Genomic DNA, 25523 nt, shown 5'->3' on the forward strand with positions numbered 1-25523 from the left:
AGGATGATTAAACAGGAAAAGAGTGTGAGAGTGGGGTCATTCAGACAAGAGACTTGTACTTTTTAAAATATATAAAATAGATTACTTGAAATATTTTAGTTATAATGATAATAGTAACGAACACATAGCACTTACCATGAGCCAGTGATGTTCCAAGCCTTTATACACACTAATATATTTCACTGCTGCTGCTGCTGCTAAGTCGCTTCAGTCATGTCCGACTCTGTGCGACCCCATAGACGGCAGCCCACCAGGCTCCGCCGTCCCTGGGATTCTCCAGGCAAGAACACTGGAGTGGGTTGCCATTTCCTTCTCCAATGCATGAAAGTGAAAAGGGAAAGTGAAGTCGCTTAGTCGTGGTCCGACTCTGTGCGACCCCATGGACTGCAGCCCACTAGTAAATCCTAAAAGAAATCAGTCCTGAATATTCATTGGTAGGACTCATATGACAGCTGTAACTCCAATACTTTGCCACCTGATCTGAAGAACTGACTCATTGGAAAAGACCCTGATGCTGGGAAAGACTGAAGGCAGGAGGAGAAGGGGACGACAGAGGATGGGATGGTTGAATGGCATCACCGCTCAATGGACATGAGTTTGAGCAAGGTCTGGGAGTTGGTGATGGACAGGGAAGCCTGGAGTGCTGCAGTGCATGGGGTCGCAAAGAGTCCGACACGACTGAGCAACTGAACTGGGTGTATTTCATCCTCACAGTAGTTCTCTGAAGTACGTACTGTTATTATCCCCTTTCACACATGAGAAAACTGAAGCACAGAGAGGTAAGTAACCCAGGGAAGAACACACAGCTCACACCAGATAAATTTGGAAATGACACGGAGGAAGTGTGACTCCAGAGCATAAATAAACCAGAAAACGAGTGCTTATTATAAACGTGTCAAAAGCTTAACTGCCGGAGTTGTGTTATTATGATGTAAAATGTCTTTCAGTTTTGCCTTTTGCATGTCTTTAAACAGTGCGAGTCATGGATTTCTCTCTTTTCCATAGAAAATTAAGGGAGTTAAATAATGGTTTCCTTTATTTGTTCTAAATACTAAGCTCTGCAGCTGTCATGGGATATAATCGAACATATAGTATTTCACTCTGCCCTGTGATCTACAAGAAGGGGGAATTGTGCTTTACCAAGTGACACTTCATTCATAAAAAGCAGAGCAGAGACCTGCACTTTTAAGGAATCGCATGCGGTTCAGAGAACTGAGTCTTTGTTTCCAGGAAGTCTGAAGGTGGCAAGAGATGAGGCCAAAGGGGAAATAGAAGTCAGGTCAAAGAGGGGAAGCTTCCATTTCATGCTGGAAACAGTGTAGACTCTTTGAAGGGTTTTCAACAGAGACAGAGACTGACTTGAACAAAATCACTTTAAATGCCTCGTGATGGACAGATTGAACAGAGGCAAAAACTGGAGGGAAAAAAACAATTGACAGGACACTCTTACAGCTGTCATGGCAAGACGTGATGAGGGCCTGCCTAACAGCAGAGGCAATGAGAAAGGTGAGACGTAGATACACTCAGTTTCAAGTATACAGCAGAGTCTGTGGCTGAATGGATGGAGGAGATGAGGAGAAGGGAGGAGTCAAGGGTGACTTCCAGGTTTCTGGTTTGGAAACTTGGTAAGAGGGCATGCTTTTTACTGAGTTACAGAGGGAGGAGCAGGCAGACAGGTGGAAGGATCTAATTCAGTACCAAGATGTGTACCCCGCTTTCTATGCACGTGTACATACACACACACACACACACACACACACACACACACACACACACACGATGGCCAGAGGAAAATGACAAGAAGAACTCAAGATAGGATAGGGTCTGGCTGCAGAAAGAAGGGACTGCATCGATAAGATACTGTCTCTCTAGGATGCTAGAAAGGGGCCCTCAGGATACTGTCTCTGCCCACGTGAAAGGCAGGGCCAAGCCTGCTGCAACCTGACTGTATGGACCACAGCTGAAAAAAGCAGACCAAGGCTAGGCGAAACACGGGTGTCATTATCAGTGAGCCCCTCCATGGAGCCACTGCCGCTGGAGGGAAAGAGCTGAGATTGATATCTGGGGATGTAGAGCTGTGGGGCTGGAAACCAGAAGGAAACCAATCCGTCGGGGCCAGGGCACGGGAAACACTGAGGAGGTGAGCAGAGAAGGATGAGGCAGAGGTGTTGCAGAACCTGGATTATTCAGCCAGAATTCCCTGTACTCTTGGCTGGGGATGTTCTGCTAGGCCGAAGTGGGGCCTCAAAGAGGCTGGAATGAGCTAGAAACCTCACACTCAAATCAAACCCCTCCATGCTGAAAGATCCACCAGTTTGATTGTTGGCTACTTTCTGACTTCATCACCTATGAGATCTTGGGTAGCCCCCAAAAATCAAGACCTTGACACCACGGCCTTTCTGAGCCTTTATATAATATCAGTATTTCAATTCCATAGTGAGACTTTGGGCATAATACATGCTGTCAGTCAAATCAATGAATCATTTGTTCACCAAATACGTATTAAGGCATTGTGTTTACTGCTGGAGATGCACTGTTAAATAATGCAGATACTGAAATGTAAGGGCTTACTGGTGGCTCATTGGTAAAGAATCTGCCTGCCAGTGCAGAAGACATGTGTTTGATCCCTAGGACAGGAAGATCCCCTAGAGAAGGAAATGGCAACTCACTCCAGTATTCTTGCCTGGAAAACCCAAAGGACAGCGGAGCCTAGAGGGCTACAGTCCATGGGGTTGCAGAAGAGTTGGACATGACTTAGCAACTAAACAATAAAAACAGCTGAACTATAAAGCTGACTGATTCTAACTCTGTGATCCTGGACAAGTTATTTCACCTGGGAACATCAATTTACCAATTAGGAAATTTCTGAGACCCTTCCAGCTCAATCTTCCTACAGCTTCCTTACATTATTCATTCAATATGTACATATGAAGCACATACTTTGTATACAAGTATATTTTTTTCTGATTCAAATAAAAACATATATGACCAAGAACTATGGTTTTAGGATTGTATGAAAAATCTTACAAACATATAATCACTAAGAGAGAATTTTATATTCAATAAATCACCTTTGAACTGAACTGAACTGAATTAAAAAGAACAAAATTATAAGAATTAGAGGTTATGTCAGAAAATTAACCATTTTATAATCACCATGTGCTAGAATTTTATTTAAATCCACAAAGACATGGCATGAATTTGGTTTAAAATCAACAGGACATGCAATAGGCGCATGAAAAGATTCTCAACATCACTTATTTTTAGAGAAATGCAAATCAAAACCACAATGAGGTATCACCTCACACTGATCAGAATGGTCATAATTAAAATGTCTACAAATAATAAATGCTGGAGGGAGTATGGAGAAAAGGGAACCCTCCTATACTGCTGGTGGATATAAATTGGTGCAAAACTATGGAAAACAATATGGAGTTTCCGTAGATAATGAAAAATAGAGTTACTGCATGATCCAGCCATCCCATTCCTGGACATATATCAGGAAAAGATGAAAACTCTAATTTGAAAAGATATGTGAACCCCAGTGTTTAAGCAGCACTATTTACAACAACCAGGACAGGAGAGCAACCTAAATGTCCATTGACAGATGAATGGATAAAGAAATAAGGCCATTTGCAGAAACATGGATGGACCTAGAGACTGTCACACTAAGTCAAGTAAGTCAGAGAAAGACAAATATCATATGATGTTACATATATGTGGAATCTAAATATGGTACAATTGAACTTGTTTATAAAACAGAAACAGACTCGCAGACATAGAAAACAAATTTATGATTACCAAAGGGAACAGGAAGAGGGACAAATTAAGAGTTTGGGATTAGCAGAAACAAACTACTCTATATAAAATAGATAAACAACAGGACCTACTTATAGCACAGGAAATTATATGCAATATCTTGGAGTGAACCTTAATGGAAAAGAATATGAAAGAATATAAATAACTGAATCTCTTTGCTGTACATCAGAAATGAATGCAACATTGTAAATCAATTATACTTCAGTAAAAAAAAATTTTTAATTTTAAATTTCTCCAAAGAAGACATACAGATGGTTAACAAACACATGAAAAGATGCTCAACATCACTCACTATCAAAGAAATGCAAATCAAAACCACAATGAGGTACCATTTCACTCCAGTCAGAATGGCTGCGATCCAAAAGTCTACAAGCAATAAATGCTGGAGAGGGTGTGGAGAAAAGGAAACCCTCTTACACTGTTGGTGGGAATGCAAACTAGTACAGCCACTATGGAGAACAGTGTGGAGATTCCTTAAAAAACTGGAAATAGAACTGCCTTATGATCCAGCAATCCCACTGCTGGGCATACACACTGAGGAAACCAGAAGGGAAAGAGACACGTGTACCCCAATGTTCATCACAGCACTGTTTATAATAGCCAGGACGTGGAAGCAACCTAGATGTCCATCAGCAGACGAAAGGATAAGAAAGCTGTGGTACATACACACAATGGAATATTACTCAGCCATTAAAAAGAATACATTTGAATCAGTTCTAATGAGGTGGATGAAACTGGAGTCAATTATACAGAGTGAAGTAAGCCAGAAAGAAAAACACCAATACAGTATACTAATGCATATATATGGAATTTAGAAAGATGGCAACAATAACCCTGTATACGAGACAGCAAAAGAGATACAGATGTATAGAACAGTCTTTTGGACCCTGTGGGAGAGGGTGAGGGCGGGATGATATGGGAGAATGGCATTGAAACATGTAAATTAACACATGTGAAATGAATCGCCAGTCCAGGTTTGATGCATGATACTGGATGCTCGGGGCTGGTGCACTGGGATGACCCAGCAGGATGAGATGGGGAGGGAGGTGGGAGGGAGGTTCAGGATGGGGAACACATGGGGAACACACCCATGGTGGATTCATGTCAATGAATGGCAAAAATCAATACAATATTGTAAAGTTAAAAAAAATGATAATAATAAAAAATTTTTTAAAATAAATAAAAATAAATTTGCTTTAAAATAAAAAATCAGTAAAATCAACAGAACATCTTCTAAGTTTGTGAAGAGACAGCTACCTAGGTAACTAATTATTGCCCAACATGGAAAGTACAGTAATGGTAGAGGTAGATAATAAGGTCCGTTATCAGAAATGTGATTGATTCAGCAGTTTCCATTTCCTCCTTCTCACCCTCCTCAACTCAAATTCATCCACTTGCAGAAACTGAATCACGAGTGTGAAGGGGGTTCCCTGAAGAGTAAAGAAGGGAATGCAATTCGAGGAATTGATTGAGGACTGGAGCAGAGCGGGGTGGGTGTGAGGAGGAGGCATTGCCTATGACTAGGTTTCCAATGAAGCAGGTGATAGACTCCATTTGTTTTTAATTGACAGTAACAAAGAAAGACAGCTGAATGCTACAGCCCCAGTGAAATCTGCTATTGCCCCAAATCTTGCCTTTGCTTCACCTCCCTCAGGACCAGCATCAGGAATCATAGAGATGGATGGAAACACAGCTCACGTGTTTTAAGAGAAGTAACTGTACAAAGGAAGGACAGAATTCCTAAGGTGTGGTCTCACTTGGCTTATGTCTTATTTCCTCCATTATTCTAGCTCCTTTGGGAGAATTCAAAGCCCTCTTGGACTGGCCCAAATTGAACTTCTTCGCTCTTATTTGCTCCTCCATCCTGCAGCTGAATCAGAACAACCCACTTCTCTCTCTGATGCAGCAATCTCACACCTGTGACTCTGTATCAGCTGGTCAAGTCATCTATTGCCACACTGTCTGTATGTTGAAATCCTGTGTCACTTTCAAGACCAATAGTTCTATCCCTTCTGGGACACCTTTCCCTGTCCTCTCAAGGAAGCCTATGACTGCCTCCTCCTCTTGTTCTGAACTTTCTTCTATTTATCTCCTAAGAATTTTAGTGCTTTCTGCTAAGTGCTATGGTTGCCTGTTTATACTCTACCTGCTCCTATTGGACTGGGGGCATCTAGAGGATAAAGATTGTTAGAAAATATAAACCATAATTTAAAAGAACATATATATATAGTATGTATGCTATATATGCACATATATATTTGTATATATAGTCAGCAAAAACAAGATCAGGAGCTGACTATTGCTCAGATCATGAACTTGTTATTGCAAAATTCAGACTTAAATTCAAGAAAGTAGGGAAAACCACTAGGCCATTCAGGTATGACCTAAATCAAATTCCTTATGATTTTACAGTGGAAGTAACAAATAGATACAAGGGATTAGATTTGATAGAGTGCCTGAAGAGCTATGGATGGGGGTTCATAACATTCTATAGGAGTTGGTGATCAAAAACATCACCAAGAAAAAGAAATGCAAAAAGGCAAAATGGTTGTCAGAGGAGGCCTTAAAAATAGTTGAGAAAAGAAGAAAAGTGAAAGGCAAAGGAGAAAAGAAAAGATACACCCAATCTGAAAGGAGAGTTACAAAGAATAGCAAGGAGAGATAAGAAAGCCTTCCTCAGTGATCAGTGCAAAGAAATAGAGGAGAGCAATAGAATGGGAAAAACTAGAAATCTCTTCAGGAAAATTAGAGATACCAATGCAAAGATGGGCACTATATAGGACAGAAATGGCATGGACTTAACAGAAGCAGAAGATATTAAGAAGAGGTGGCAAGAATACACAGAAGAACTGTACAAAAAAGATCTTCATGAGCCAGATAACCACGATGGTGTGATCATTCACCTAGAGCCAGCTGTCCTGGAATGGGAAGTCAAGTGGGCCTTAGGAAGTATCACTATGAATAAAGCTAGTGGAGGTGATGGAATTCCAGCTGAGCTATTTCAAATCCCAAAAGATGATGCTGTTAAAGTGCCACACTCAATATGTTGGCAAATTTGGAAACCTCAGCAGTGGACACAGGACTGGAAAAGGTCAGTTTTCATTCCAATCCCAAAGAAAGGCAACACCAAAGAATGTTCAAATTATTGCACAATTGCACACATCTCACACATTAGTAAAGTAATGCTTAAAATCCTCCAAGCTAAGCTTCAACAGTACATGAACCGAGAACTTCCAGATGTTCAAGCTGGATTTAGAAAAGGCAGAGGAACCAGAGATCAAATTGCCAACATCTGTTGGATCATAGAAAAAGCAAGAGAATTCCAGAAAAACTACTTCTGCTTCATTGACTATGCTAAAGCCTTTGACTGTGTGGATCACAGCAAACTGGAAAATTCTTAAAGAGATGGGAATAGCAGACCACCTTACTGGCCTCCTGAGAAACCTGTATGCAGGTCAAGAAGCAACAATTAGAACAAGACATGGAACAATGGACTGGTTCCAAATTGAGAAAGGAGTATGTCAAGTCTGTATATTGTTACCCTGCTTATTTAACTTAGATGCAAAGTACATCATGCGAAATGCTGTGCTGGATGAAGTACAAGCTGGAATCAAGACTGCTGGGAGAAATATCAATAACCTCAGATATGCAGATGACACCAACTTTATGGCAGAAAGTGAAGAAGAACTAAAGAGCCCCTTAATGAAAGTGGAAGAGGAGAGTAAAAAATCTGGCTTAAAACTCAGCACTCAAAAAACTAACATCATGGCATCCAGTCCCATCACTTCATGACAAATAGATGGGGAAACAATGGAAATAGTGACAGACTTTATTTTGGGGGGCTCTAAAATCACTTCAGATGGTGACTACAGCTATGAAATTAAAAGATGCTTGCTCCTTGGAAGAAAAGCTATCACAAACTTAGACAGCATATTAAAAAGCAGAAACATTACTTTGCTGTCAAAGGTCTGTATAGTCAAAGCTATTTTTTTTCCAGTAGTCATATATGGATGTGAGAGTTGGGCCATAAATAAGGCTGAGCACTGAAGAATTGATGCTTTTCAACTGTGGTGTTGGAGAAGACTTTTGAGAGTCCCTTGGACAGCAAGGAGATCAAACTAGTCAATTCTAAAGGAAATCAATCCTTAATATTCATTGGAGGGACTGATGCTGAGGCTGAAGCTCCAATAGTTTGGCTACCTGATGTGAAGAACTGACTCATCAGAAAAGACCCTGATGCTGGGAATGATTGAAGGCAGGAGAAGGGGATGACAGGGGACAAGATGGTTGGATGGCATCACCAACTCAATGGACACGAGTCTGAGCAAGTTCTGGGAGATGGTGAAGGACAGGGAAGACTATGCTACAGTCTATGCAAAGAGTTGGACATAATAACTGAGTGACTAAACAACAACGATATACACGTCTGTATCAGTGGAGCTTACCAGGTGGCTCCGTGGTAAAGAATCTGCCTACCAAGCAGGAGATGTGGGTCTGATCCTTGGGTCGGAAAGATCCCCTGGAAAAGAAAATGGCAACCCACTCCAGTATTCTTGCCTGGGAATTTCCATGGACAGATGAGCCTGGCGGGCTTACAGTCCGTGAGATCACAAAAGAGTTGAGCAGAACTTAGCAGCTAAAGAACATCGTATGTATAACCGAGTCACTTTGCCATACAGCAGAAATTAACACAACATTGTAAAGCAATTATATCAGTAACGTTTTTCAAAAGGTCATTGGAAAGAACTAAATCTATTTTTCAATGTAAAAATGTGATTTATACAGTAAGTACCCACTAGTTATCCATTTTATGTGTATGCGTGTGTGCTCAGCTGTTTCAGTCATCTCCGCTCCAGGGGAATCTTCCCGACCCAGGAATCGAACCTGTGTCTCCTGCATCTCCTGTGTTGCAGACAGATTCTTTACCATCTGAACCACCAGAGGTGGCCTATGCCCACTGATAATAATAAAATAATAAAAGACAGAAAAGAAAATATATGTCTGGCTGAGAAAGTAGGCCCTTTCACACCATTGAAATTATGAGTTGAAAAGAATAGGAAAGGAAAACTGCCCTGAATTGGGCATTACTTATGTTCCTCAAGTAATGCCAAATTCAGACTTATGTTCCTGAAGGGCTTCCCAAGTGGTGCTAGTAGTAAAGAAACCCCCTTCAAAGAGACGGACAAGACTGAAGCGACTTAGCATGAGCACGATATTCCTCAAAATAATTCAGAGAAATGGAAATCAAGACTTCATTTCAGCAAAGGTATTCGAAAGAAACCTTAGTGTATTCATCCAAAAATTCTTTTAAGTTGAACCACTGACAACAATCTGCTTTCCAACTGGTTGTATTGTAAATGCTCTAAGACAGAATGTGTCCATAAATGTGTGGGCTGGCCAGGAAGGTAATACATTTTTAGTACAAAACAATGAGAAAATTCCAGAAAAAGAGGAAAACAAAATTAATCATCCATTCATCTGTCACACAACTATAAGTACTATTGATGCTTTGAGCATTTATTTCTAATGCTTTTTATTTTTTCCATTCCTAGATCATATTTATGTGCGTATTTGCACACACACATATTTGGTTACACTATTTACCATATATGTGTATGTACACATATATAGTGAACAGTGAGGTCGCTCAGTCGTGTCCAATTCTTTGCGACCCCATGGACTGTAGCCTACCAGGCTCCTCTGTCCATGGGATTTTCCAGGCAATAGTCCTGGAGTGGATTTCCATTTCCTTCTCGAGGGGATCTTCCCAACCCAGGGATCGAACCCAGGTTTCCGCATTGTAGACAGATGCTTTACCGTCTGAGCCACCAGGGAAGTAATTCTGTATACAATTAGTACATTAATACTAATGTACAATTAGTATATTAATACAATTAATGTGTATTACAATTAATATGTATAATACACATATACTAATACCATGTATGTGTATGTACACATATATATTTGTATGATTCTGTATATAATTAGTACATTTAGTACTAATGTACAATTAGTACATTTAATACAATTAGTACATTTTTTATCTTACTTTTTGACAACTGAGGTTTTGATTATATTTTTGCTACTTCATTTAGTTTAATGGTTTAATAAGAAACATTACAGTGGATATAGCCTAACTTACTTTATCATCCCCTGATAGGGAAAAATTTATATTTCTTTATTTCAAGTTGTGACGTGGGGTCAGCACCTTCCTCTCTGAAGACACCTCCGTATTTGGGCTTGTTTCTTCAGAACTCTTTCTTAGAAATGTGGTCTCTAGATTAGTGGGCATAAATATTTTTAGGCTCCTGACATATTAACAACACCCACATCTAATTTCTCTTTATGATTTTCAACTATCATTTAACCCAGTGGCCCTGGTCACTTGGTGACTGTTTGATGAATGGGCAAATGACAGAAACATGACCTCAGGCTTCCTGGTCCTCTGGCGGGAATTCCTTAATTCAGTTCCTTCCATCCAAAGGAGGCTTGGGCCACTGTCCCGGGCAACATCGCGCCTGCCCTATTCGTGTGGTTAGAGCAACTGAAGAAGCACAGCACTCTCAGTTCTGTGGAAAAGTCTGGGATACAGAATGTGTTAGAGGCAGGGACCAGACAGGAATAGCCCTGGGTGGACATATACCCCTCTCCAGACGCTCACAGGGGAAACCATTTCCTCACATGAAACCAGAGTAAGTCATGTGTTGCGGGCTGACACTTATAGCAGAAAGAAGCTATTCTTGGATATCCTGAAGCCCTGTGGTTGTCGGGGACCCTGAGTTGTGCAACACTCCGCGTGAAAGCACCGCTATGCTTAAAATTTTCCCTCCTCACCCCCAGATTCCACTTCCCCATCTGCCAGGGCTGCCTTTATAAAGAGCCAGGGAGATGGTCTCCCACTGCAGAAGGACAGAGGCAGCAGCAAGCACCAAGTCCCACCTCGGCTCCACTGACGCTCAAGCCCACACTCCGTCTCACAGCATCATGAAGGCGCCCGTGGCTGCTCTCGCCGTTCTCCTCTGCGCCATGGCCCTCTGCAGCCAGGTCTTCTCGGCACCATGTGAGTCTGGGTAGTAGCTGAGGGGGGCCCCACGCCAATCTTGTGGCCTTGAGAGCCCCCAAGAGAAAACAGAGAACCTCTTTAAGGGTTGCAAAACATCTTGGCTGTTCTCTTCAAGATTTTTAATCTTTTTAAAGGGAACCTCAGATCTAGAGCCAGGGTGAGGGAGTTATAGTCCCATTTTACAGATGGCAAAACTGAGACCTAAACAAATGAGTTTGTAAAAGGCAGAGTCCAAATCTGGTTACTGCCCAGTGGTGTTAGTTTTCCAGTAACCCCTCCTAGGTCTCCGCAAGAATTTGCCCTTTGGATGTCTTATGAGAGACAGCCAAGCTTTTTTCTTTTGCTGGGATGTGACTTCTTATTTAGTCATTAAGTGGTGTCTGATTTTTTTGTGACCCTGTAGACTGTAGCCCACCAGGCTCCTCTGTCCTGGCATTTCCCAGGCAAAAAATACCAAAGTGGGGTGCCATTTCCTTTTCCAGAGGATCTTCCCGACCCAGGGATTGAACTCGCATCTCTTGTGTTTCCTACATTGGCAGGCGGGTTCTTTACCACTGAGCCAAAGGCTAATGATTTTCTGACCCAGACACAAATTCCTGAAGGGAGATGTGATAAGAGAGAGCCCACAGTGAAGAGTCAAAAAGGAAGAAGTGTTCAGATAGAAATAAAGGACAGAGACAGGGAAATTTCTAGGCAAAAATCCCCAGCGCCTCCCAATGACTGGTCTCCCAGTCTGCACCCTGAGTGGGGCTGTTTCTCTTCCTGTGAGTCTTCTTCACACTCTCACAGATCACGGGTCTTGCCTTTTCATCTGAACTATGACTCAGGCTCAATCTGTCCCTTCCTCCACAGTTGGCGCTGACACCCCAACGGCCTGCTGCTTCTCCTATGTCGCCCGGCAGCTTTCTCGCAAAATCGTAGCTGACTATTTTGAGACCAGCAGCCAGTGCTCCAAGCCTGGCGTCATGTAAGTGCCAGTCTTCCTGCCCGCCTCTGGGGAGATGGGGGATTTGGGGGTGGGGAGTAGGGGTGGGGGTCAGCACCCAAAGGCACAGACAGGTCAAGGGAGCCATCGTGGAAGGCCCAGCCCTCCAGGGCTTATCAAATATATAGGACCTGTGTCTCTGAGGAGTGACCTGACCTGGCCAGGCTTACAGAGTCTGGGAGGGCTGAGCTGCTCAGGACAGAGAGTTGGGGGTGAGCGGGCCCCCAGGATCGCCTCCCCCTACTGCATTCCGCAGTGTGTAATCCTTCCACTCCTCTCCACAGCTTCCAGACCAAAAAAGGCCGGCAGGTCTGTGCCAACCCCACTGAGGACTGGGTCCAGGAATACATCACCGACCTGGAGCTGAATCCCTGAGTGGCCTGGAAGCTTTGAGGAACGAAGTGACCTCAGGGGCCTGACTGAGCAGCGGGGGTCTGAGCCTTGGGAGCACCCCTGTCGCCTCCATAGCTACCTCTCCTGTGCGCTGGTTGTTGTCAAACAGCCACACTCTGGGACTCGTCCCTAACTGAAATTGCAACTTATTTATATATACTATTTAATATTTGTAATTTAATTTCAATGCCCCACTGGGGTCTGGGACTGTTTGCTCCAAGAGGTCCCAAGATACCTTTTCACCAGCCTTCCTGCCCCACCTTCACTTGCACTGTGGAGACAGTTGAGTGACTGTCGCCAGCTTGTTAGAGGAGGAGATGGCGCCAATGCTGCAAGACCGACACTGTGTACTGGAGGTTTCTGTTCAGTGTTGTGTTCAGCCCAGCGAAATAATAAAGATGCTCCTTCAGAAAGTAAACTAGCTTCGAGTTTGGTTTTGTTTATCTGGCAAATCCGAATGACTGGTTGACTTTCTCTGAAAGACAAACATCATATGATATCATTTATATACGGAATCTAAAAAATATGGTACACATGAACCAATTACAAAACATGAACTGAGTCACAGATACAGAAAACAAACATGATTACCAAGGGGAAAAGGGGTAGGGGACAAACTGGGAGATTGGTATTGATAAATACATACGGCTGCTGCTGCTGCTGCTAAGTCTCTTCAGTTGTGTCCGACTCTGTGCGATCCCATAGACGGCAACCCATCAGGCTCCGCCGACCCTGGGATTCTCTCGGCAAGAGTACTGGAGTGGGTTGCCATTGCCTTCTCTGAAATACATACTACTATATATAAAAGATAACTAGTAAGATCCTACTGTATAGCACAGATAACTTTTATTTTGTGCTCTGTAATGACCTGTATCTGGCTCTTTGGAACCTATGGACCCATCCGGCTCCTCTGTACATGGGATTTTCCAGGCAAGAATACTGGAGTAGGTTGCTGTGCCCTCCTCCAGGGGAATCTTCCTGACCCAGGGATCGAACCCGCATCTTCTGTGGCTCCTGCATTGCAGGCAGATTCTTTATGGCTAGCACCCCCTGGGAAGCCTGGATATGTGTATATGTGTGGCTACTTCACTTTGCTGTACAGCAGAAACTAACACAGCATGGTAAATCAACTATTCTCCAATTAAAAATAAGTTTTAAAAAAAGAATCACTGGTTGAAAGAAATAGTAAGTTAAAGAATAGGAAGATGGGAAATGGAGGGAACTTGAGAAAGATGAAGAGGGGGCTACATGCCATACAGCTACTCCGTTTGACAGTTGTGATTGAACAATGGTGACTGCCATATCGATAAAGGAAGGATGCTGCAACCATCAAGCCATCACTTTACAGCTGCCCTGACAGTGAGCCCTGAGGGAACTCAGGATAGAAACAGGATGCCCAGCATCTAGCCGTCAACCACTACAGTCACCCCAACAGTTCACCTTGAAGACACTCAGACAGCAGAGGTGTACATCACAGGAATATTTCAGTGACCCCACCCTCTTGCCTCTCCCCATATGTACAAAAGGGCTAAATTCCTTAACTTGAGATATCTGGTTTTCTTTAATTAGCAGGAATCTTTGGATGTCCCAGCTACCTGGTCTTCATTGCAAAAACTCCTTTATGTCTATCCTGGCTCCTCACCTTGCCTCTACAGAGCAGTCTCTCCAAGTTATCTGAGATACTGCATCCTGGGCTTAAGTGCTCAGTTTTGCCCACCAATAAATCTTAACTCTCAACTTTTAGACTGTGCATTTTTTTTCAGTTAACACACTGGAATGTGTGTCTCACATTTCCAGAACACTGAAATTGTGAGTATTTTATGTATCAAATCATAATGGATACCATTAAGAAGAGTACCTGTAGTATATATTTATGATAAATCAAACTTTCTTAATAACAACAGCTAACATGAGATTTACCCCAGGCTGAGGGCTTTTTCTGCTGTGTTCATTTGATCCTCACAGTGAAATAATATAGTCTAAGTGCTATTAAATTATCATTTGATGGAACAGTAAACTGAGGCTGTGGGGTCAGAGAGGTTAAGCAACTTGGACAAGATCACACAGCAAGTGAACAAACAGCACCATTGAGTTCTGAAGCTAGATTCTGACATAACGAGAGACTTTGCTCTTCATCACCAACCAGGTTATTTCCCCAAATGCAATTCACCTGTATTCAAGTCGCAAGCAATGATTGTTTAAGCCCCTTACATCAGAATTTTCCAGGTATGTCCCTGAGAGTTGATATTCCACCAAGCTTATCAACCATTCCACATGAATGTTAACAGCTGAGAACCACGGAAATAGTCACTAGAATTCACCTCTCTTTTCCAAATGTGCTGTATATCTGCATAAGGTAACAGATATAGTGTACATTCTTTTCCTAGAATCCGTGCTCCACAAAATAAATGATTAATGTTAGAGAAGGAAAAGACAACCAGCCTACATGTGGAACAGGATTCTGTTTATAGGTTTACTGTGAAAGCTCGGTTATTTAATAGATTGCCTGTTTTATAGTTAGAGTCCTGTTTGTAGAAGAAAGAGAAATTCAGAAGACTTGTACGAAAATCAAACAGATATTAACTTTTATGAACCACAATTATTTCATTTTGTTGAAAATAATCTAATTTTCATACCCAAATTAGTTTAGATTTGTAGTGATCAAACTCTTTAGAGTACAATTCAACATTCAATTCAGTTCAGTCGCTCAGTCGTGTCCGATTCTTTGCGACCCCGTGAATTGCAGCACGCCAGGCCTCCCTGTCCATCACCAACTCCCGGAGTTCACCCAGACTCACGTCCATTGAGTCAGTGATGCTATCCAGCCATCTCATCCTCTGTCATCCCCTTCTCCTCCTGCCCCCAATCCCTCCCAGAATCAGAGTCTTTTCCAATGAGTCAACTCTTTGCATGAGGTGGCCAAAGTACTGGAGTTTCAGCTTCAGCATCATTCCCTCCAAAGAAATCCCAGGGCTGATCTCCTTCAGAACGGACTGGTTGGATCTCCTTGCAGTCCAAGGGACTCTCAAGAGTCTTCTCCAACACCACAGTTCAAAAGTATCAATTCTTCGGCGCTCAGCCTTCTTCACAGTCCAACTCTCACATCCATACATGACCACTGGAAAAACCATAGCCTTGACTAGACGGACCTTTGTTGGCAAAGTAATGTCTCTGCTTTTCAATATGCAAACATTAAGATGCCTATCCTGTTGGACCAAAATATTGTTTGTGCTGATTCCATTTCTAAGAATCTGTTTTGAAGCAACACAACCAGAGGTCAGGAATATATAGACACAACGATATTCTTTGCAGCATGGTTTACAAACATCAAACAAATGGAAACAAACACTTAAACAATCAGAAGATAAAATCAGTAGAGAAATGAGGTGTCCACCAATGCAATATTCAGTGGTTGGTAAAAAAGATAACACACATCTATATCTGTGGAAATTGTCCATAATATTAGGTGCAAAAGATATCTGTTTACCTCTAGTAAATGCAAGGATACTCTACACATGTTCTACAGAACTACACATATACAGCAATATTATTTTTACTTTCAACAACTATAAACACATATTTGCAAAGGCATATTTAGAAAGATACATATCAAATAGCTAACTATGGTGGTTTCTTAGAGGAAATTGAATTTTTATTCTATTTTCTTTAAAGGAATAGAGACTATTTTCTGTACTTTTTAATGTAGAAATTTTTATTTTAAAGTTTTTATTTCATTTGTTACAAATTGCTTCTGTTTTATGTTTTGGTTTTATGGCTATGAGACATGGGGGATCTCAACTTCCTGACCAGGGATCGAATGAACCCACACCCCTGTACTAAAGGCAAAGTCTTAACCACTGGACCACAAGTCTGTCATTTTAAATTTGGTTTACTTTTTGATAAACATGTATTGCTCACCTTTCCATTCTCAACTTTGATCATCAAAGTTGAGATCATCAAAGCTACCCTTTGATGGATGATATTCCATCTATCAAAACTACTTTCTGGCTGGGGCTCTAAGTTGGCATGAAGAAAATAGAGCTCAGGTGAGCTCACAGTCTTGATGTCATAATAGTTTTTTTTTTAATTAATGTATTTATTTTTAATATAAATTTATTTATTTTAATGGGAAGTTAATCACGTTACAATATTATATTGGTTTTGCCATACATCAACATGAATCCACCATGGGTGTACACGTGTTCCCCATCCTCACCCCCCTCCCTCCTCCCTCCCCATACCATCCCTCTGGGTCGTCCAGTGCACCAGCCCCAAGCATCCAGTATCATGCATCAAACCTGGACTGGCAATTCGTTTCTTATATGATATTATACATGTTTCAATGCCATTCTCCCAAATCATCCCACCCTCTCCCTCTCCCACAGAGTCCAAAAGACTGTTCTATACATCTGTGTCTCTTTTGCTGTCTCGCATACAGGGTTATCATTACCATCTTTCTAAATTCCATATATATTCATTAGTATACTGTATTGGCGTTTTTCTTTCTGGCTTATTTCACTCTGTATAATAGGCTCCAGTTTCATCCACCTCATTAGAACTGATTCAAATGTATTCTTTTTAATGGCTGAGTAATATTCCATTGTGTATATGTACCACAGCTTTCTTACCCATTCATCTGCTGATGGACATCTAGGTTGCTTCCCTGTCCTGGCTATTATAAACAGTGCTGCGATAAACATTGGGGTACATGTGTCTCTTCAATTAATGTATTTATTTATTTATTTATTTGGGTTGCACTGAGTCTGCACTGCTGCCTGCAGGCTTTTCCCTAGTTGCAGCAAGTGGGGGCTAACTCTTCATTGCCGTGCACAGGCTTCTGATTGCAGTTGCAGAGCACAGGTCTAGGCGCACAGGCTTCAGGGCTTGTGGCCCATGGGCTCAGTTGCTCTGTGGTGTGTGAATCTTCCTGGACCAGGGATCAAACCTATGTCCCTTATTTTGACAAGTGGATTCTTATCCACTGTATCACCAGGGAAGTCCTCATAATGGCTTTCATCAAATGAGAACAAAGCAAGGAACAAATCCTTTCACCCAAGGCTTTCCTATCACACACACACACACACACACATACATGTACACACACATGGAGCTCCTTCCCAAAAGCGTTTTACAATCCCCTTCCTTTAAGAAATGCCCCATTCCCCTAAAACCGCACCAGTCAACCCGTGACAAGTGTGAAGATTCTATCAGGAGAATGGGAGGAAGAGCTTTGTCCCCAAAGAAGCAGTGGAGGTGTCACCATTTCTTTTCTGTTGGTTTCCAGCATCTTAGGACAAACAAAATCTGCTCATTTATGCTGAACTGCTTCTCACGGTCTGGAAGCCCAAAGGCAAACAGAAGCACAATTGTGCCCACTACCCCCTCAATACAAGTGTTGTGAACAAAGAGTGTGAGAGCAAGGAGAATGGAGAGCATGGGAACTGCACTGCTAACTAACATATAGGGCATTTCAGAGTCCAAGGCTTGACTGAGGTCCTTGGTCGGTCTTTCTGGTTGACCTCCCTGGGGACTGTCCTCCTTGGACACACACGCGTGCTGAGGAGAAGCCCTTTCCCGGGGGGCAGCCAACTTCTTGACCATGTGAGTTAGGAGCCTAGAGTTTGTCCTAGGTGTTGAGCAGCTTACAGCTATTTTGGAGTGATCTTGTAGTTTCTCTGGCAAGTAACACCCTTCTAGTAACAGCAGGCTTCTGATCTCTTTGCTTCCGATCAATTCCATGAGCTTGATAACCCAAAAGACAGAGCTTGTCTAGTCATATATCTTGCAGTTTTTCTGGGGTTGAGAACGTGTGTCTCCTAGCACGGCCTTCAAAACCACAGTCACCCCTTACACCCCTACCTCTAGCCATGGGCTGGGAGACCTCTGCTTCTATCTTGGCCCCTGCAGAGACGGGGCAACATGCAGAAGTGATGAATATTTGATGCCCAAAGCTACCTCTTACCTGCTCCTTTACAAGCAGGTGATTGTCTACTTCAAATAAGCAAATATTTCACAGGAGAGGTGAGGAGGGGGACTTAGGACCCAGTCAGAGCCCAGGTTGCTCTCCTGTTAAGTCTCTCATCTCCTTGTCTCTATTCACATTAACTTTTTTTAAAACTTCTTATTTTGCATTGGGGTAAAGCCTGTTAATAATATTGTGATAGTTTCAGGTGTACTAGAGTCAGCAGAGTGACTAATGTATTCGTTCTCCCCAAATTCCTTTCCCATCCAAGCTGCCACAAAACACTGAGCAGAGTTCTCTGTGCTACGCAGTACGTCCTTGTTAATTATCCACTTTAAATATAACAGTCTATTCACATTGATTTTAGATTGAAGTAGAAATATCTGCATTCACAGCCCTTTGAGACTCCAGATTACTGACAACAGTTGTCGGGTTTTAAAGCCCTTTCTGGGCTTCCCACTTGGCACTAGAGGTAAACAACCTGCCTGCCAAAGCAAGAGACGTAAGAGACACGGTTGGATCCCTGAGTCAGAAAGATCCCCTAGAGGAGGAAATGGCAACCCACTCCAGTATTCTTGCCTGGAGAATCCCCATGGACAGAGGAGCCTGGCAGGCTCCTGGGGTCACAAAGAGTTGGACACAACTGAGCAACTAAGCACAGCACAGCAGAGCACATACATATATTCCCTCCCTCTTAAGCCTCCCTCCAACCCACTCCCCCATTCCACCTCTCTAGGTCATCATGTTACATGAATTCTTGTTCATTTTCTTCAGGGAAGAAAGAGGCTGTGTCTTCACTGGAAAAAAATCACTGGGTTCTCTTGGATTTGACTGACATGTCAGAAATCCAACTCCTAACCAGTTGCTGTGGCTGAGGGGATGCATTTCATTGATCTGCTTAAGCTAATTAAGGTTGTTATTGTTCAGTCACTAACTCATGTCCGACTCTGCGATCCCAAGGACTGCAGCACACCAGGCTTCCCTGTCCTTCACTATCTCTAGGAGTTTGCTTAAACTCATGTCCATTGAGTCGATGATGGCATTCAACCATCTCATCCTCTGTTGCCTGCTTCTCCTGTCCTCAATCTTTCCCAGCATCAGGGTCCTTTTTAATGAGTCTGATCTTCACATTAGGTGGTCAAAGTATTGGAGTTTCAGCTTCAACATCAGTCCTTCCAATGAATGTTCAGGACTGATTTCCTTTAGCGTTGACTAGTTGAATCTCCTTGCAGTCCAAGGGACTCTCAAGAGTCTTCTCCAGGACCACAATTCAAAAGCATTAATTCTTTGGTGCTCAGCCTTCTTTATGGCCCAACTCTCATATCCATACATGACTACTGGAAAAACCATATCCTGGATTGTGGTTAGATGAATTTCACAAAAACTTAAAATCTGAGAACTTTGCGATAGAGTGGCTTCCCAAAGGAATTGTGGGTTTCTGATATCAAGAAGGACGTAGAGTAGATGGTGGTCAGGAAAAACATGTCTTTTGTCTTTTTCCTGTCTTTTTTTTTTCTCTTTCTTGAGATAACAACACTAACACTTAAGGTGTGATAAATATGTTTTTCCTTTGCTGTCTAGATAATAAACTGTTAGTCTTCCCCCTTCCAGAATGACTTAATTTTCAAGAAGATGCTGATTTGTGTATTTCCTGTTGCTCTGTAAATGACTATTACCCAAATCTGAGACATTAAGCTCTTCATGGTGGCAAAGTCACAACCCCAAAATAGGCCTAGTGTTCATTCCAGAACATGCTAAGAGGGTTAGAACTGGTCCCGCCACAAACACTACCCACCCTGCTTTGTAAAAGCAGAAGATGGGGGAAGGTGGCAATCAAGAGAACTCTCAGAATAGTGAGTCATCATTACTGAAACTGCCCATATTGAGGAAGAGAGGAGAACCCTTTATTATTAAATCGACCAAGGGTAGATGACGGGAGACACACTATCCTTGCTCCTTCTATTCTCCCTTTTTCCTGGGAACAGTATCCACAAAAAATACTGAATGGAACTGACCACCTCCCCAGTCCCAAAATGGGTCAATCTTCATCTTGGATTTTTTTTTAAGCTCATCATTAGAATATAAGTATTTCCCATGTCATCATATTGTTTGAAAAGGTTGCCTAATAGCAAACCAAGTGAAGATACCATAATTTTCTTTACCATTTTCATATTGTAAACAATTTAAATTAGGTCTATTTTTCTTTTTCTCCTTTCAAACTTTTTTTAAAATTTATTTTTGATTGGTGGATAGTTGCTTTACAGTGCTGCACTGGTTTCTGCCTTACGACAATGTGAATCAGCCGTAAGTATACATACATCCCCTCCCTCTTCAGCCTCCTTCCTGCCCCGCCCCCATCTCACCCCTCGGGTCGTCACAGAGCACCAGGCTGAGCTCCCTGTGCTACTCAGCATCTTCTCACTAGTTAGCGATTTCACACACCGTAGTGCATATATGTCAGTGCTATTCTCTCAACTCGTCCCCCCCTCTCCTTTCTCTGCTGTGTCCACAGTCCATTCTCTACCTCTGTGTCCATATTCCTGCCCTGCAAATAGGTTCATCAGTACTATTTTTCTAGCTTCCATATATATGCATTAATGTAGGATATTTTTCTCTTTCTGACTAGGTCTAATTTTAAATTGTTATCAATATGCTGGGGACAAAATATTCTTATGCATAAACTTTTTTTCCATATTTAAATGTATGTTTTCATTTTTTTAATTAATTAATTTATTTTAATTGGAGGATAATTTACGCTGCAATATTGTGATTTTTTTTTTGCCATCCATCAACATGAATCAAAAGAGAAATTAACAGTAACACAATAATTGTTGGGGACTTTAAAACCCCACTCACACCTATGGACAGATCAACCAAACAAAAAATTAGCAAGGAAACACAAGCTTTACATGATACAGTGGACCAGTTGGACCTAATTGATATCTACAGGGCTTTTCACCCCAAAATATTAGATTTCACCTTTTTCTCAAGTGCACATGGAATATTCTCCAGCATAGATCACATCCTGGGGTACAAATCTAGCCTTGGTAAATTTAAAAAATTAAATGGGTTTACATAGGAAATTTATTCCTCAACATGGATTATCTTGGTCAAAGTTTAAGATCATTTTAAGGTTCCTTATGTATGTTAGCCAGAGAAGGCAATGGCACCCCACTCCAGTACTCTTGCCTGGAAAATCCATGGATGGAGGAGCTTGGAAGGCTGTAGTCCATGGGGTCACTAAGAGTCGGACACGACTGAGTGACTTCACTTTCACTTTTTACTTTCATGCATTGGAGAAGGAAATGGCAACCCACTCCAGTGTTCTTGCCTGGAGAATCCCAGAGATGGGGGAGTCTGGTGGGCTGCTGTCTATGGGGTCACACAGAGTTGGACACGACTGAAGCAACTTAGCAGCAGCAGCAGCAGCATGTATGTTAGCACCATTCCCAGATGATGCTAGTGGTAAAGAAATTCACCTGCCAATGCAGGAGATGCAAGAGAAGTGGGTTGGATCCCTGGGTCAGGAAGATCCCCTGGAGTAGGAAATGGCAACCCACTTCAGTATTCTTGCCTGAAAAGTTCCATGGACAGAGGAGCCTGGCAGGCTACAGTCCATGGGGCCACAGAGAGTCGGACATGACTGAGTGACTGAGCATATACATACATACGTAACATGTTTTTGCTTTGTGCGTATTGAGGCCCTTGATAAGCCTCTCTTGAACTAGTGAGTGTCTGAAAGGCGTCCCACCCTCTCATCATTTCTGCAGCCCAATTTGGGATCATGCAACTCTGTCTACCTGGGTGTGGTTTAAAGTGAGGCGTGCTGCTCAAGACTCATGGAGTCACTGCAAAGGCCACGTCTTTGCCGTGAGAACAGCTGTGGAATAACAAAAGTTTCTGCTGGGGGAAACTATGACTGCAGGGCTTCTAATGAGAAGGAACCAACTAAGTGTGGTCCCAGGATGACACCCATCTCTCACCTCCTCTCGCTGTGGAAACCACTTCCCTGTAAACAGCCCAAATTAAGTGAGCACTTGAACTATTCTTGCAAATACCCTGAGCCCTGTGGTTACCCAAGACCCCTCTTGCATATACAAGTCAACAAAGCACCACTGTGCTTAATAACTTCCTCTCTCGTCACCCCCAGTTTCTATCTCCCCATAACCCGTGGCTTAGGTCTTAAGAGTAGGGGACATCGCTTGGCCCCCAGAAGGGGGCAACAGCAAGCAGTTCTGGCCCTCACTGCCCCCTCGCCATGGCCCTCTGCTCCCAGGCCTCCTCTTGTGGGTGTCCTCCTGCTGCCCTTTGCTGTTGACCTCCAGGTCCTGGCTCAGGTCAGACCACATCACCAAAGCCCTACGTACAGAGGTACCAAATGAAATACAGGACGTCCCAGTGGATTTTCAAAATGCCTTGGGCTATCTGTTTAGAGGGGCTTTTCTTTCTGGAGGAGCTGTAGATTTCTATTCTATACAATTCTATACACCCAGAAGATGGGGTGGGGGCTTGTCCTATTGTGGGACTGAGAAAATTGAGTGGGTTTTCAACAGGAGGCGGAATCCAGGCTCAGTTGCTTCCCCGTCATCAGCTGAGTAGTAAAGTCACCTCATTGCTACTTTATAGGTGATTTACAGAGTTAGCCTCTCACTGGAAAAATCTTTTCTTAGACCAGGAAAAATCTCTTCTTAGATCAGATTGAAAGTGAAAGTGGTAATCACTCAGTCGTGTCCAACTCTTTGGGACCCCATGGACTATAGCTCACCAGGCTCCTCTGTCCATGGGATTCTCCAGTCAAGCATACTGGAGTGGGTTGCCACTCCCTTCTCCAGGGGATCTTCCTGACCCAGGGATCGAACTCAGACCTCCTGCATTGCAGGAAGATTCTTTACCATCTGAGCCACCAAGGAAGCCCCAAACAGAACTGAAACAAGAGGCAGGCCATTCAGTTAGCTGTCTTCCCTGCAGAGGGAGATAGAGACCAAACCTAAGATTCCAAGATGGTGACTTAGGGAGATCCTGAATGTACCGCTTCCCTCAGACACACTGAATCTATAGGTACATATTGAACAATTTCCTCTGCAAAAAGACCTGAAAACTAGCTGAGCAGCTACTTCACATCAGCAAACAGGAAAAGAGCCACAGTGAACAGCACAGCAAGATGAGGACTAAAAAGACTTTGTGCTCACCTCCTCTCACAGGAACACCAAAATTACAACTATTTACAGAACGCCTATCAATGAAAAAGACTGGAACTTACCAAAAAAGATCTTCTACAACTATATATATAAAGAAGGAACCACGACAAGACAGGAAGGGAGGAGTCACAGTACAGTCAAGATGGGCACCCAGGTGGGCAACCCACAAACAGGAGGAGAATTACAGTTACAGAGGTTCTCCCCAAGGAGGGAAGGGTCTGAGCCCCACCTCAGGCTCCCTAGGCCAGCGGTCCTGGGCCGGGAAGATGAGACCCCAGAATGTTTGTCTTTGAAGGCCCGTGGGCTTACTTTTGGGAGTCCCAGAGAGCTGTGGGAAATAGAGTCTCCACTTTTAAAGGAGACTCTTTTTGGCACACAAAAGTCTCACCTGTTTCAGGATCAGAGCAGAAGCAGTCCTTTGACAGTAGCCTGAGGCAGACCTACCTGCTTATCTTGGAGAGTCTCCCAGAGACGCAGGAGGCAACTGCAGCTCACCCTGGGGACACAGACGCTGGCAGCAGCCATTTGGGGGAGTCCATTCTACCTGGACTGCTGCTGGTAAGTAACATTTTGGAATCTTCCCTCCAGCCTATTAGCCTTAGGATCCAGCCCCATCCATACCCACCAGCCCATAGGCATCAGTACTGGGACATCTCAGGCCAAGCTACTAACTGGGCAAGGATGCAGCCCCACTTACCATCAGATAGGCTGCCTTAAGACTGCCTGAGCACATGGCCGTCTCTGAACATGGCCCTGCCCACCAGAGGGCCCAGGACCCAGCCCTACACACCAGTGAGCAGGCGCCAAGTCTGGGACCCCCAGAGTCCTATAGCCAGAGACCCCGGAACCCAGCTCCACCCCACAGTGGGCAGGCAATAGCCTCAGAATCCCCAGCCCCTCCCTCCAGTAAGCCTGTTCTAGACCTGTCTCACCCACCAATGGGTTAACACAAGCCCCCGGAAAACCTCAGCCCTGGGCCTGTGGGTTCAGCCCTGGGCCTGTGGGTCCAGCCCACTCACCAGCAGGCCAGCACCAGACCTCAGACCAGCTGGGCCCTGGCCCCGCCCACCAGAGAGCCAGCCCTAAATTCAGCACCAGCCTTACCCACCAGTGGGCCAACATCAGCCCGGGGACTGACCAGCCTCAGGCCCTGCCCCCAGCATGGCCACACGAGCCTCAGGATACCCTAGACCCCACAGCCAGCTGTGTCAGAATTCAGTTGCACCCACCAGCACTCAGACTCCAGTTCTGGAACTCTTGGACCTGCAGCCAGACCCGAGGACCCAACTCTGTACACTTGTGGGCAACCACTAGCCCTAGGATCTGAATTCACCCACTGGTGGGTGGGCACCAGCCTGGGGACCTCCTGCACCCCAACTTTTCCCACGAGTGAGCCAGCATTAACACCAGGGTCCCCCAGCCAGCCTGACACTTGACTCTGCCCTATGACTGGGCCCCACCAAGAACTGACTGTCAACCTCTACACAAGGCAGGGCCTAGCAATCAACAGACCAGGAGCCAACTAAGCCTGCTAGACTACCACCGCTACTGACTGGTAGCCCACCACAACAGGAGGATCCAAGCAGCCCATATAGGGGAGATCCCTATAGAACATAGCTCTAGTGACCACAGCGGGTGTGCTATGGGGACTCCTGGGACATCTACAAAAGGCCACTTCTTCAAGGTCAGGAAACATAACCAACTTACCAGATACGTGGAAATAAGAATAGCAAGGTAGACAAAATGAGGTGAAAACGGAACATATTCCAAATGAAGGAACAAGATACAATTTCAGAAGAAGAAAGTGAAGTGGAGATAGCCGATCTACTCAAGAAATAGTTCAAGGTCATGATTGTAAAGATGATCAAAGAGCTTAGGAGAAGAAGGGACAAACAGAGGGAGAAGTTAGAAGTTTTACCAAAGAGAAATATAAAGAACAACCAGAGATAAAGAATACAATAGCTGAAATGAAAACTACACTAGAAGGAAGCAGCAATAGACTAAATGATGCACAGGAATGAATCAGCCATCCGGAAGAGAGTGGTGGAAATCACTGAGGATGAACAGAAAAAAAGAATAAAGAGAAGTTTAAGAGACCTC

The 25523-nt window shown here is 43.4% G+C and overlaps 1 protein-coding gene across 1 annotated transcript; it reads left to right on the forward strand.

The window, feature by feature from the left end:
* Window positions 1-10617: 10617 nt before the first annotated feature.
* LOC113878195 (C-C motif chemokine 3) lies at window positions 10618-12681 on the forward strand. Its single transcript, XM_027519109.1, has 3 exons — window positions 10618-10882; window positions 11738-11852; window positions 12155-12681. Exons 1-3 carry the CDS (start codon window positions 10711-10713, stop codon window positions 12243-12245), a joined length of 378 nt encoding a protein of 125 aa, XP_027374910.1. The 5' UTR covers window positions 10618-10710; the 3' UTR covers window positions 12246-12681.
* Window positions 12682-25523: the final 12842 nt, after the last annotated feature.

Source organism: Bos indicus x Bos taurus, chromosome 19, assembly GCF_003369695.1.
Source record: "Bos indicus x Bos taurus breed Angus x Brahman F1 hybrid chromosome 19, Bos_hybrid_MaternalHap_v2.0, whole genome shotgun sequence".
Taxonomy (NCBI): Eukaryota; Metazoa; Chordata; class Mammalia; order Artiodactyla; family Bovidae; genus Bos; species Bos indicus x Bos taurus.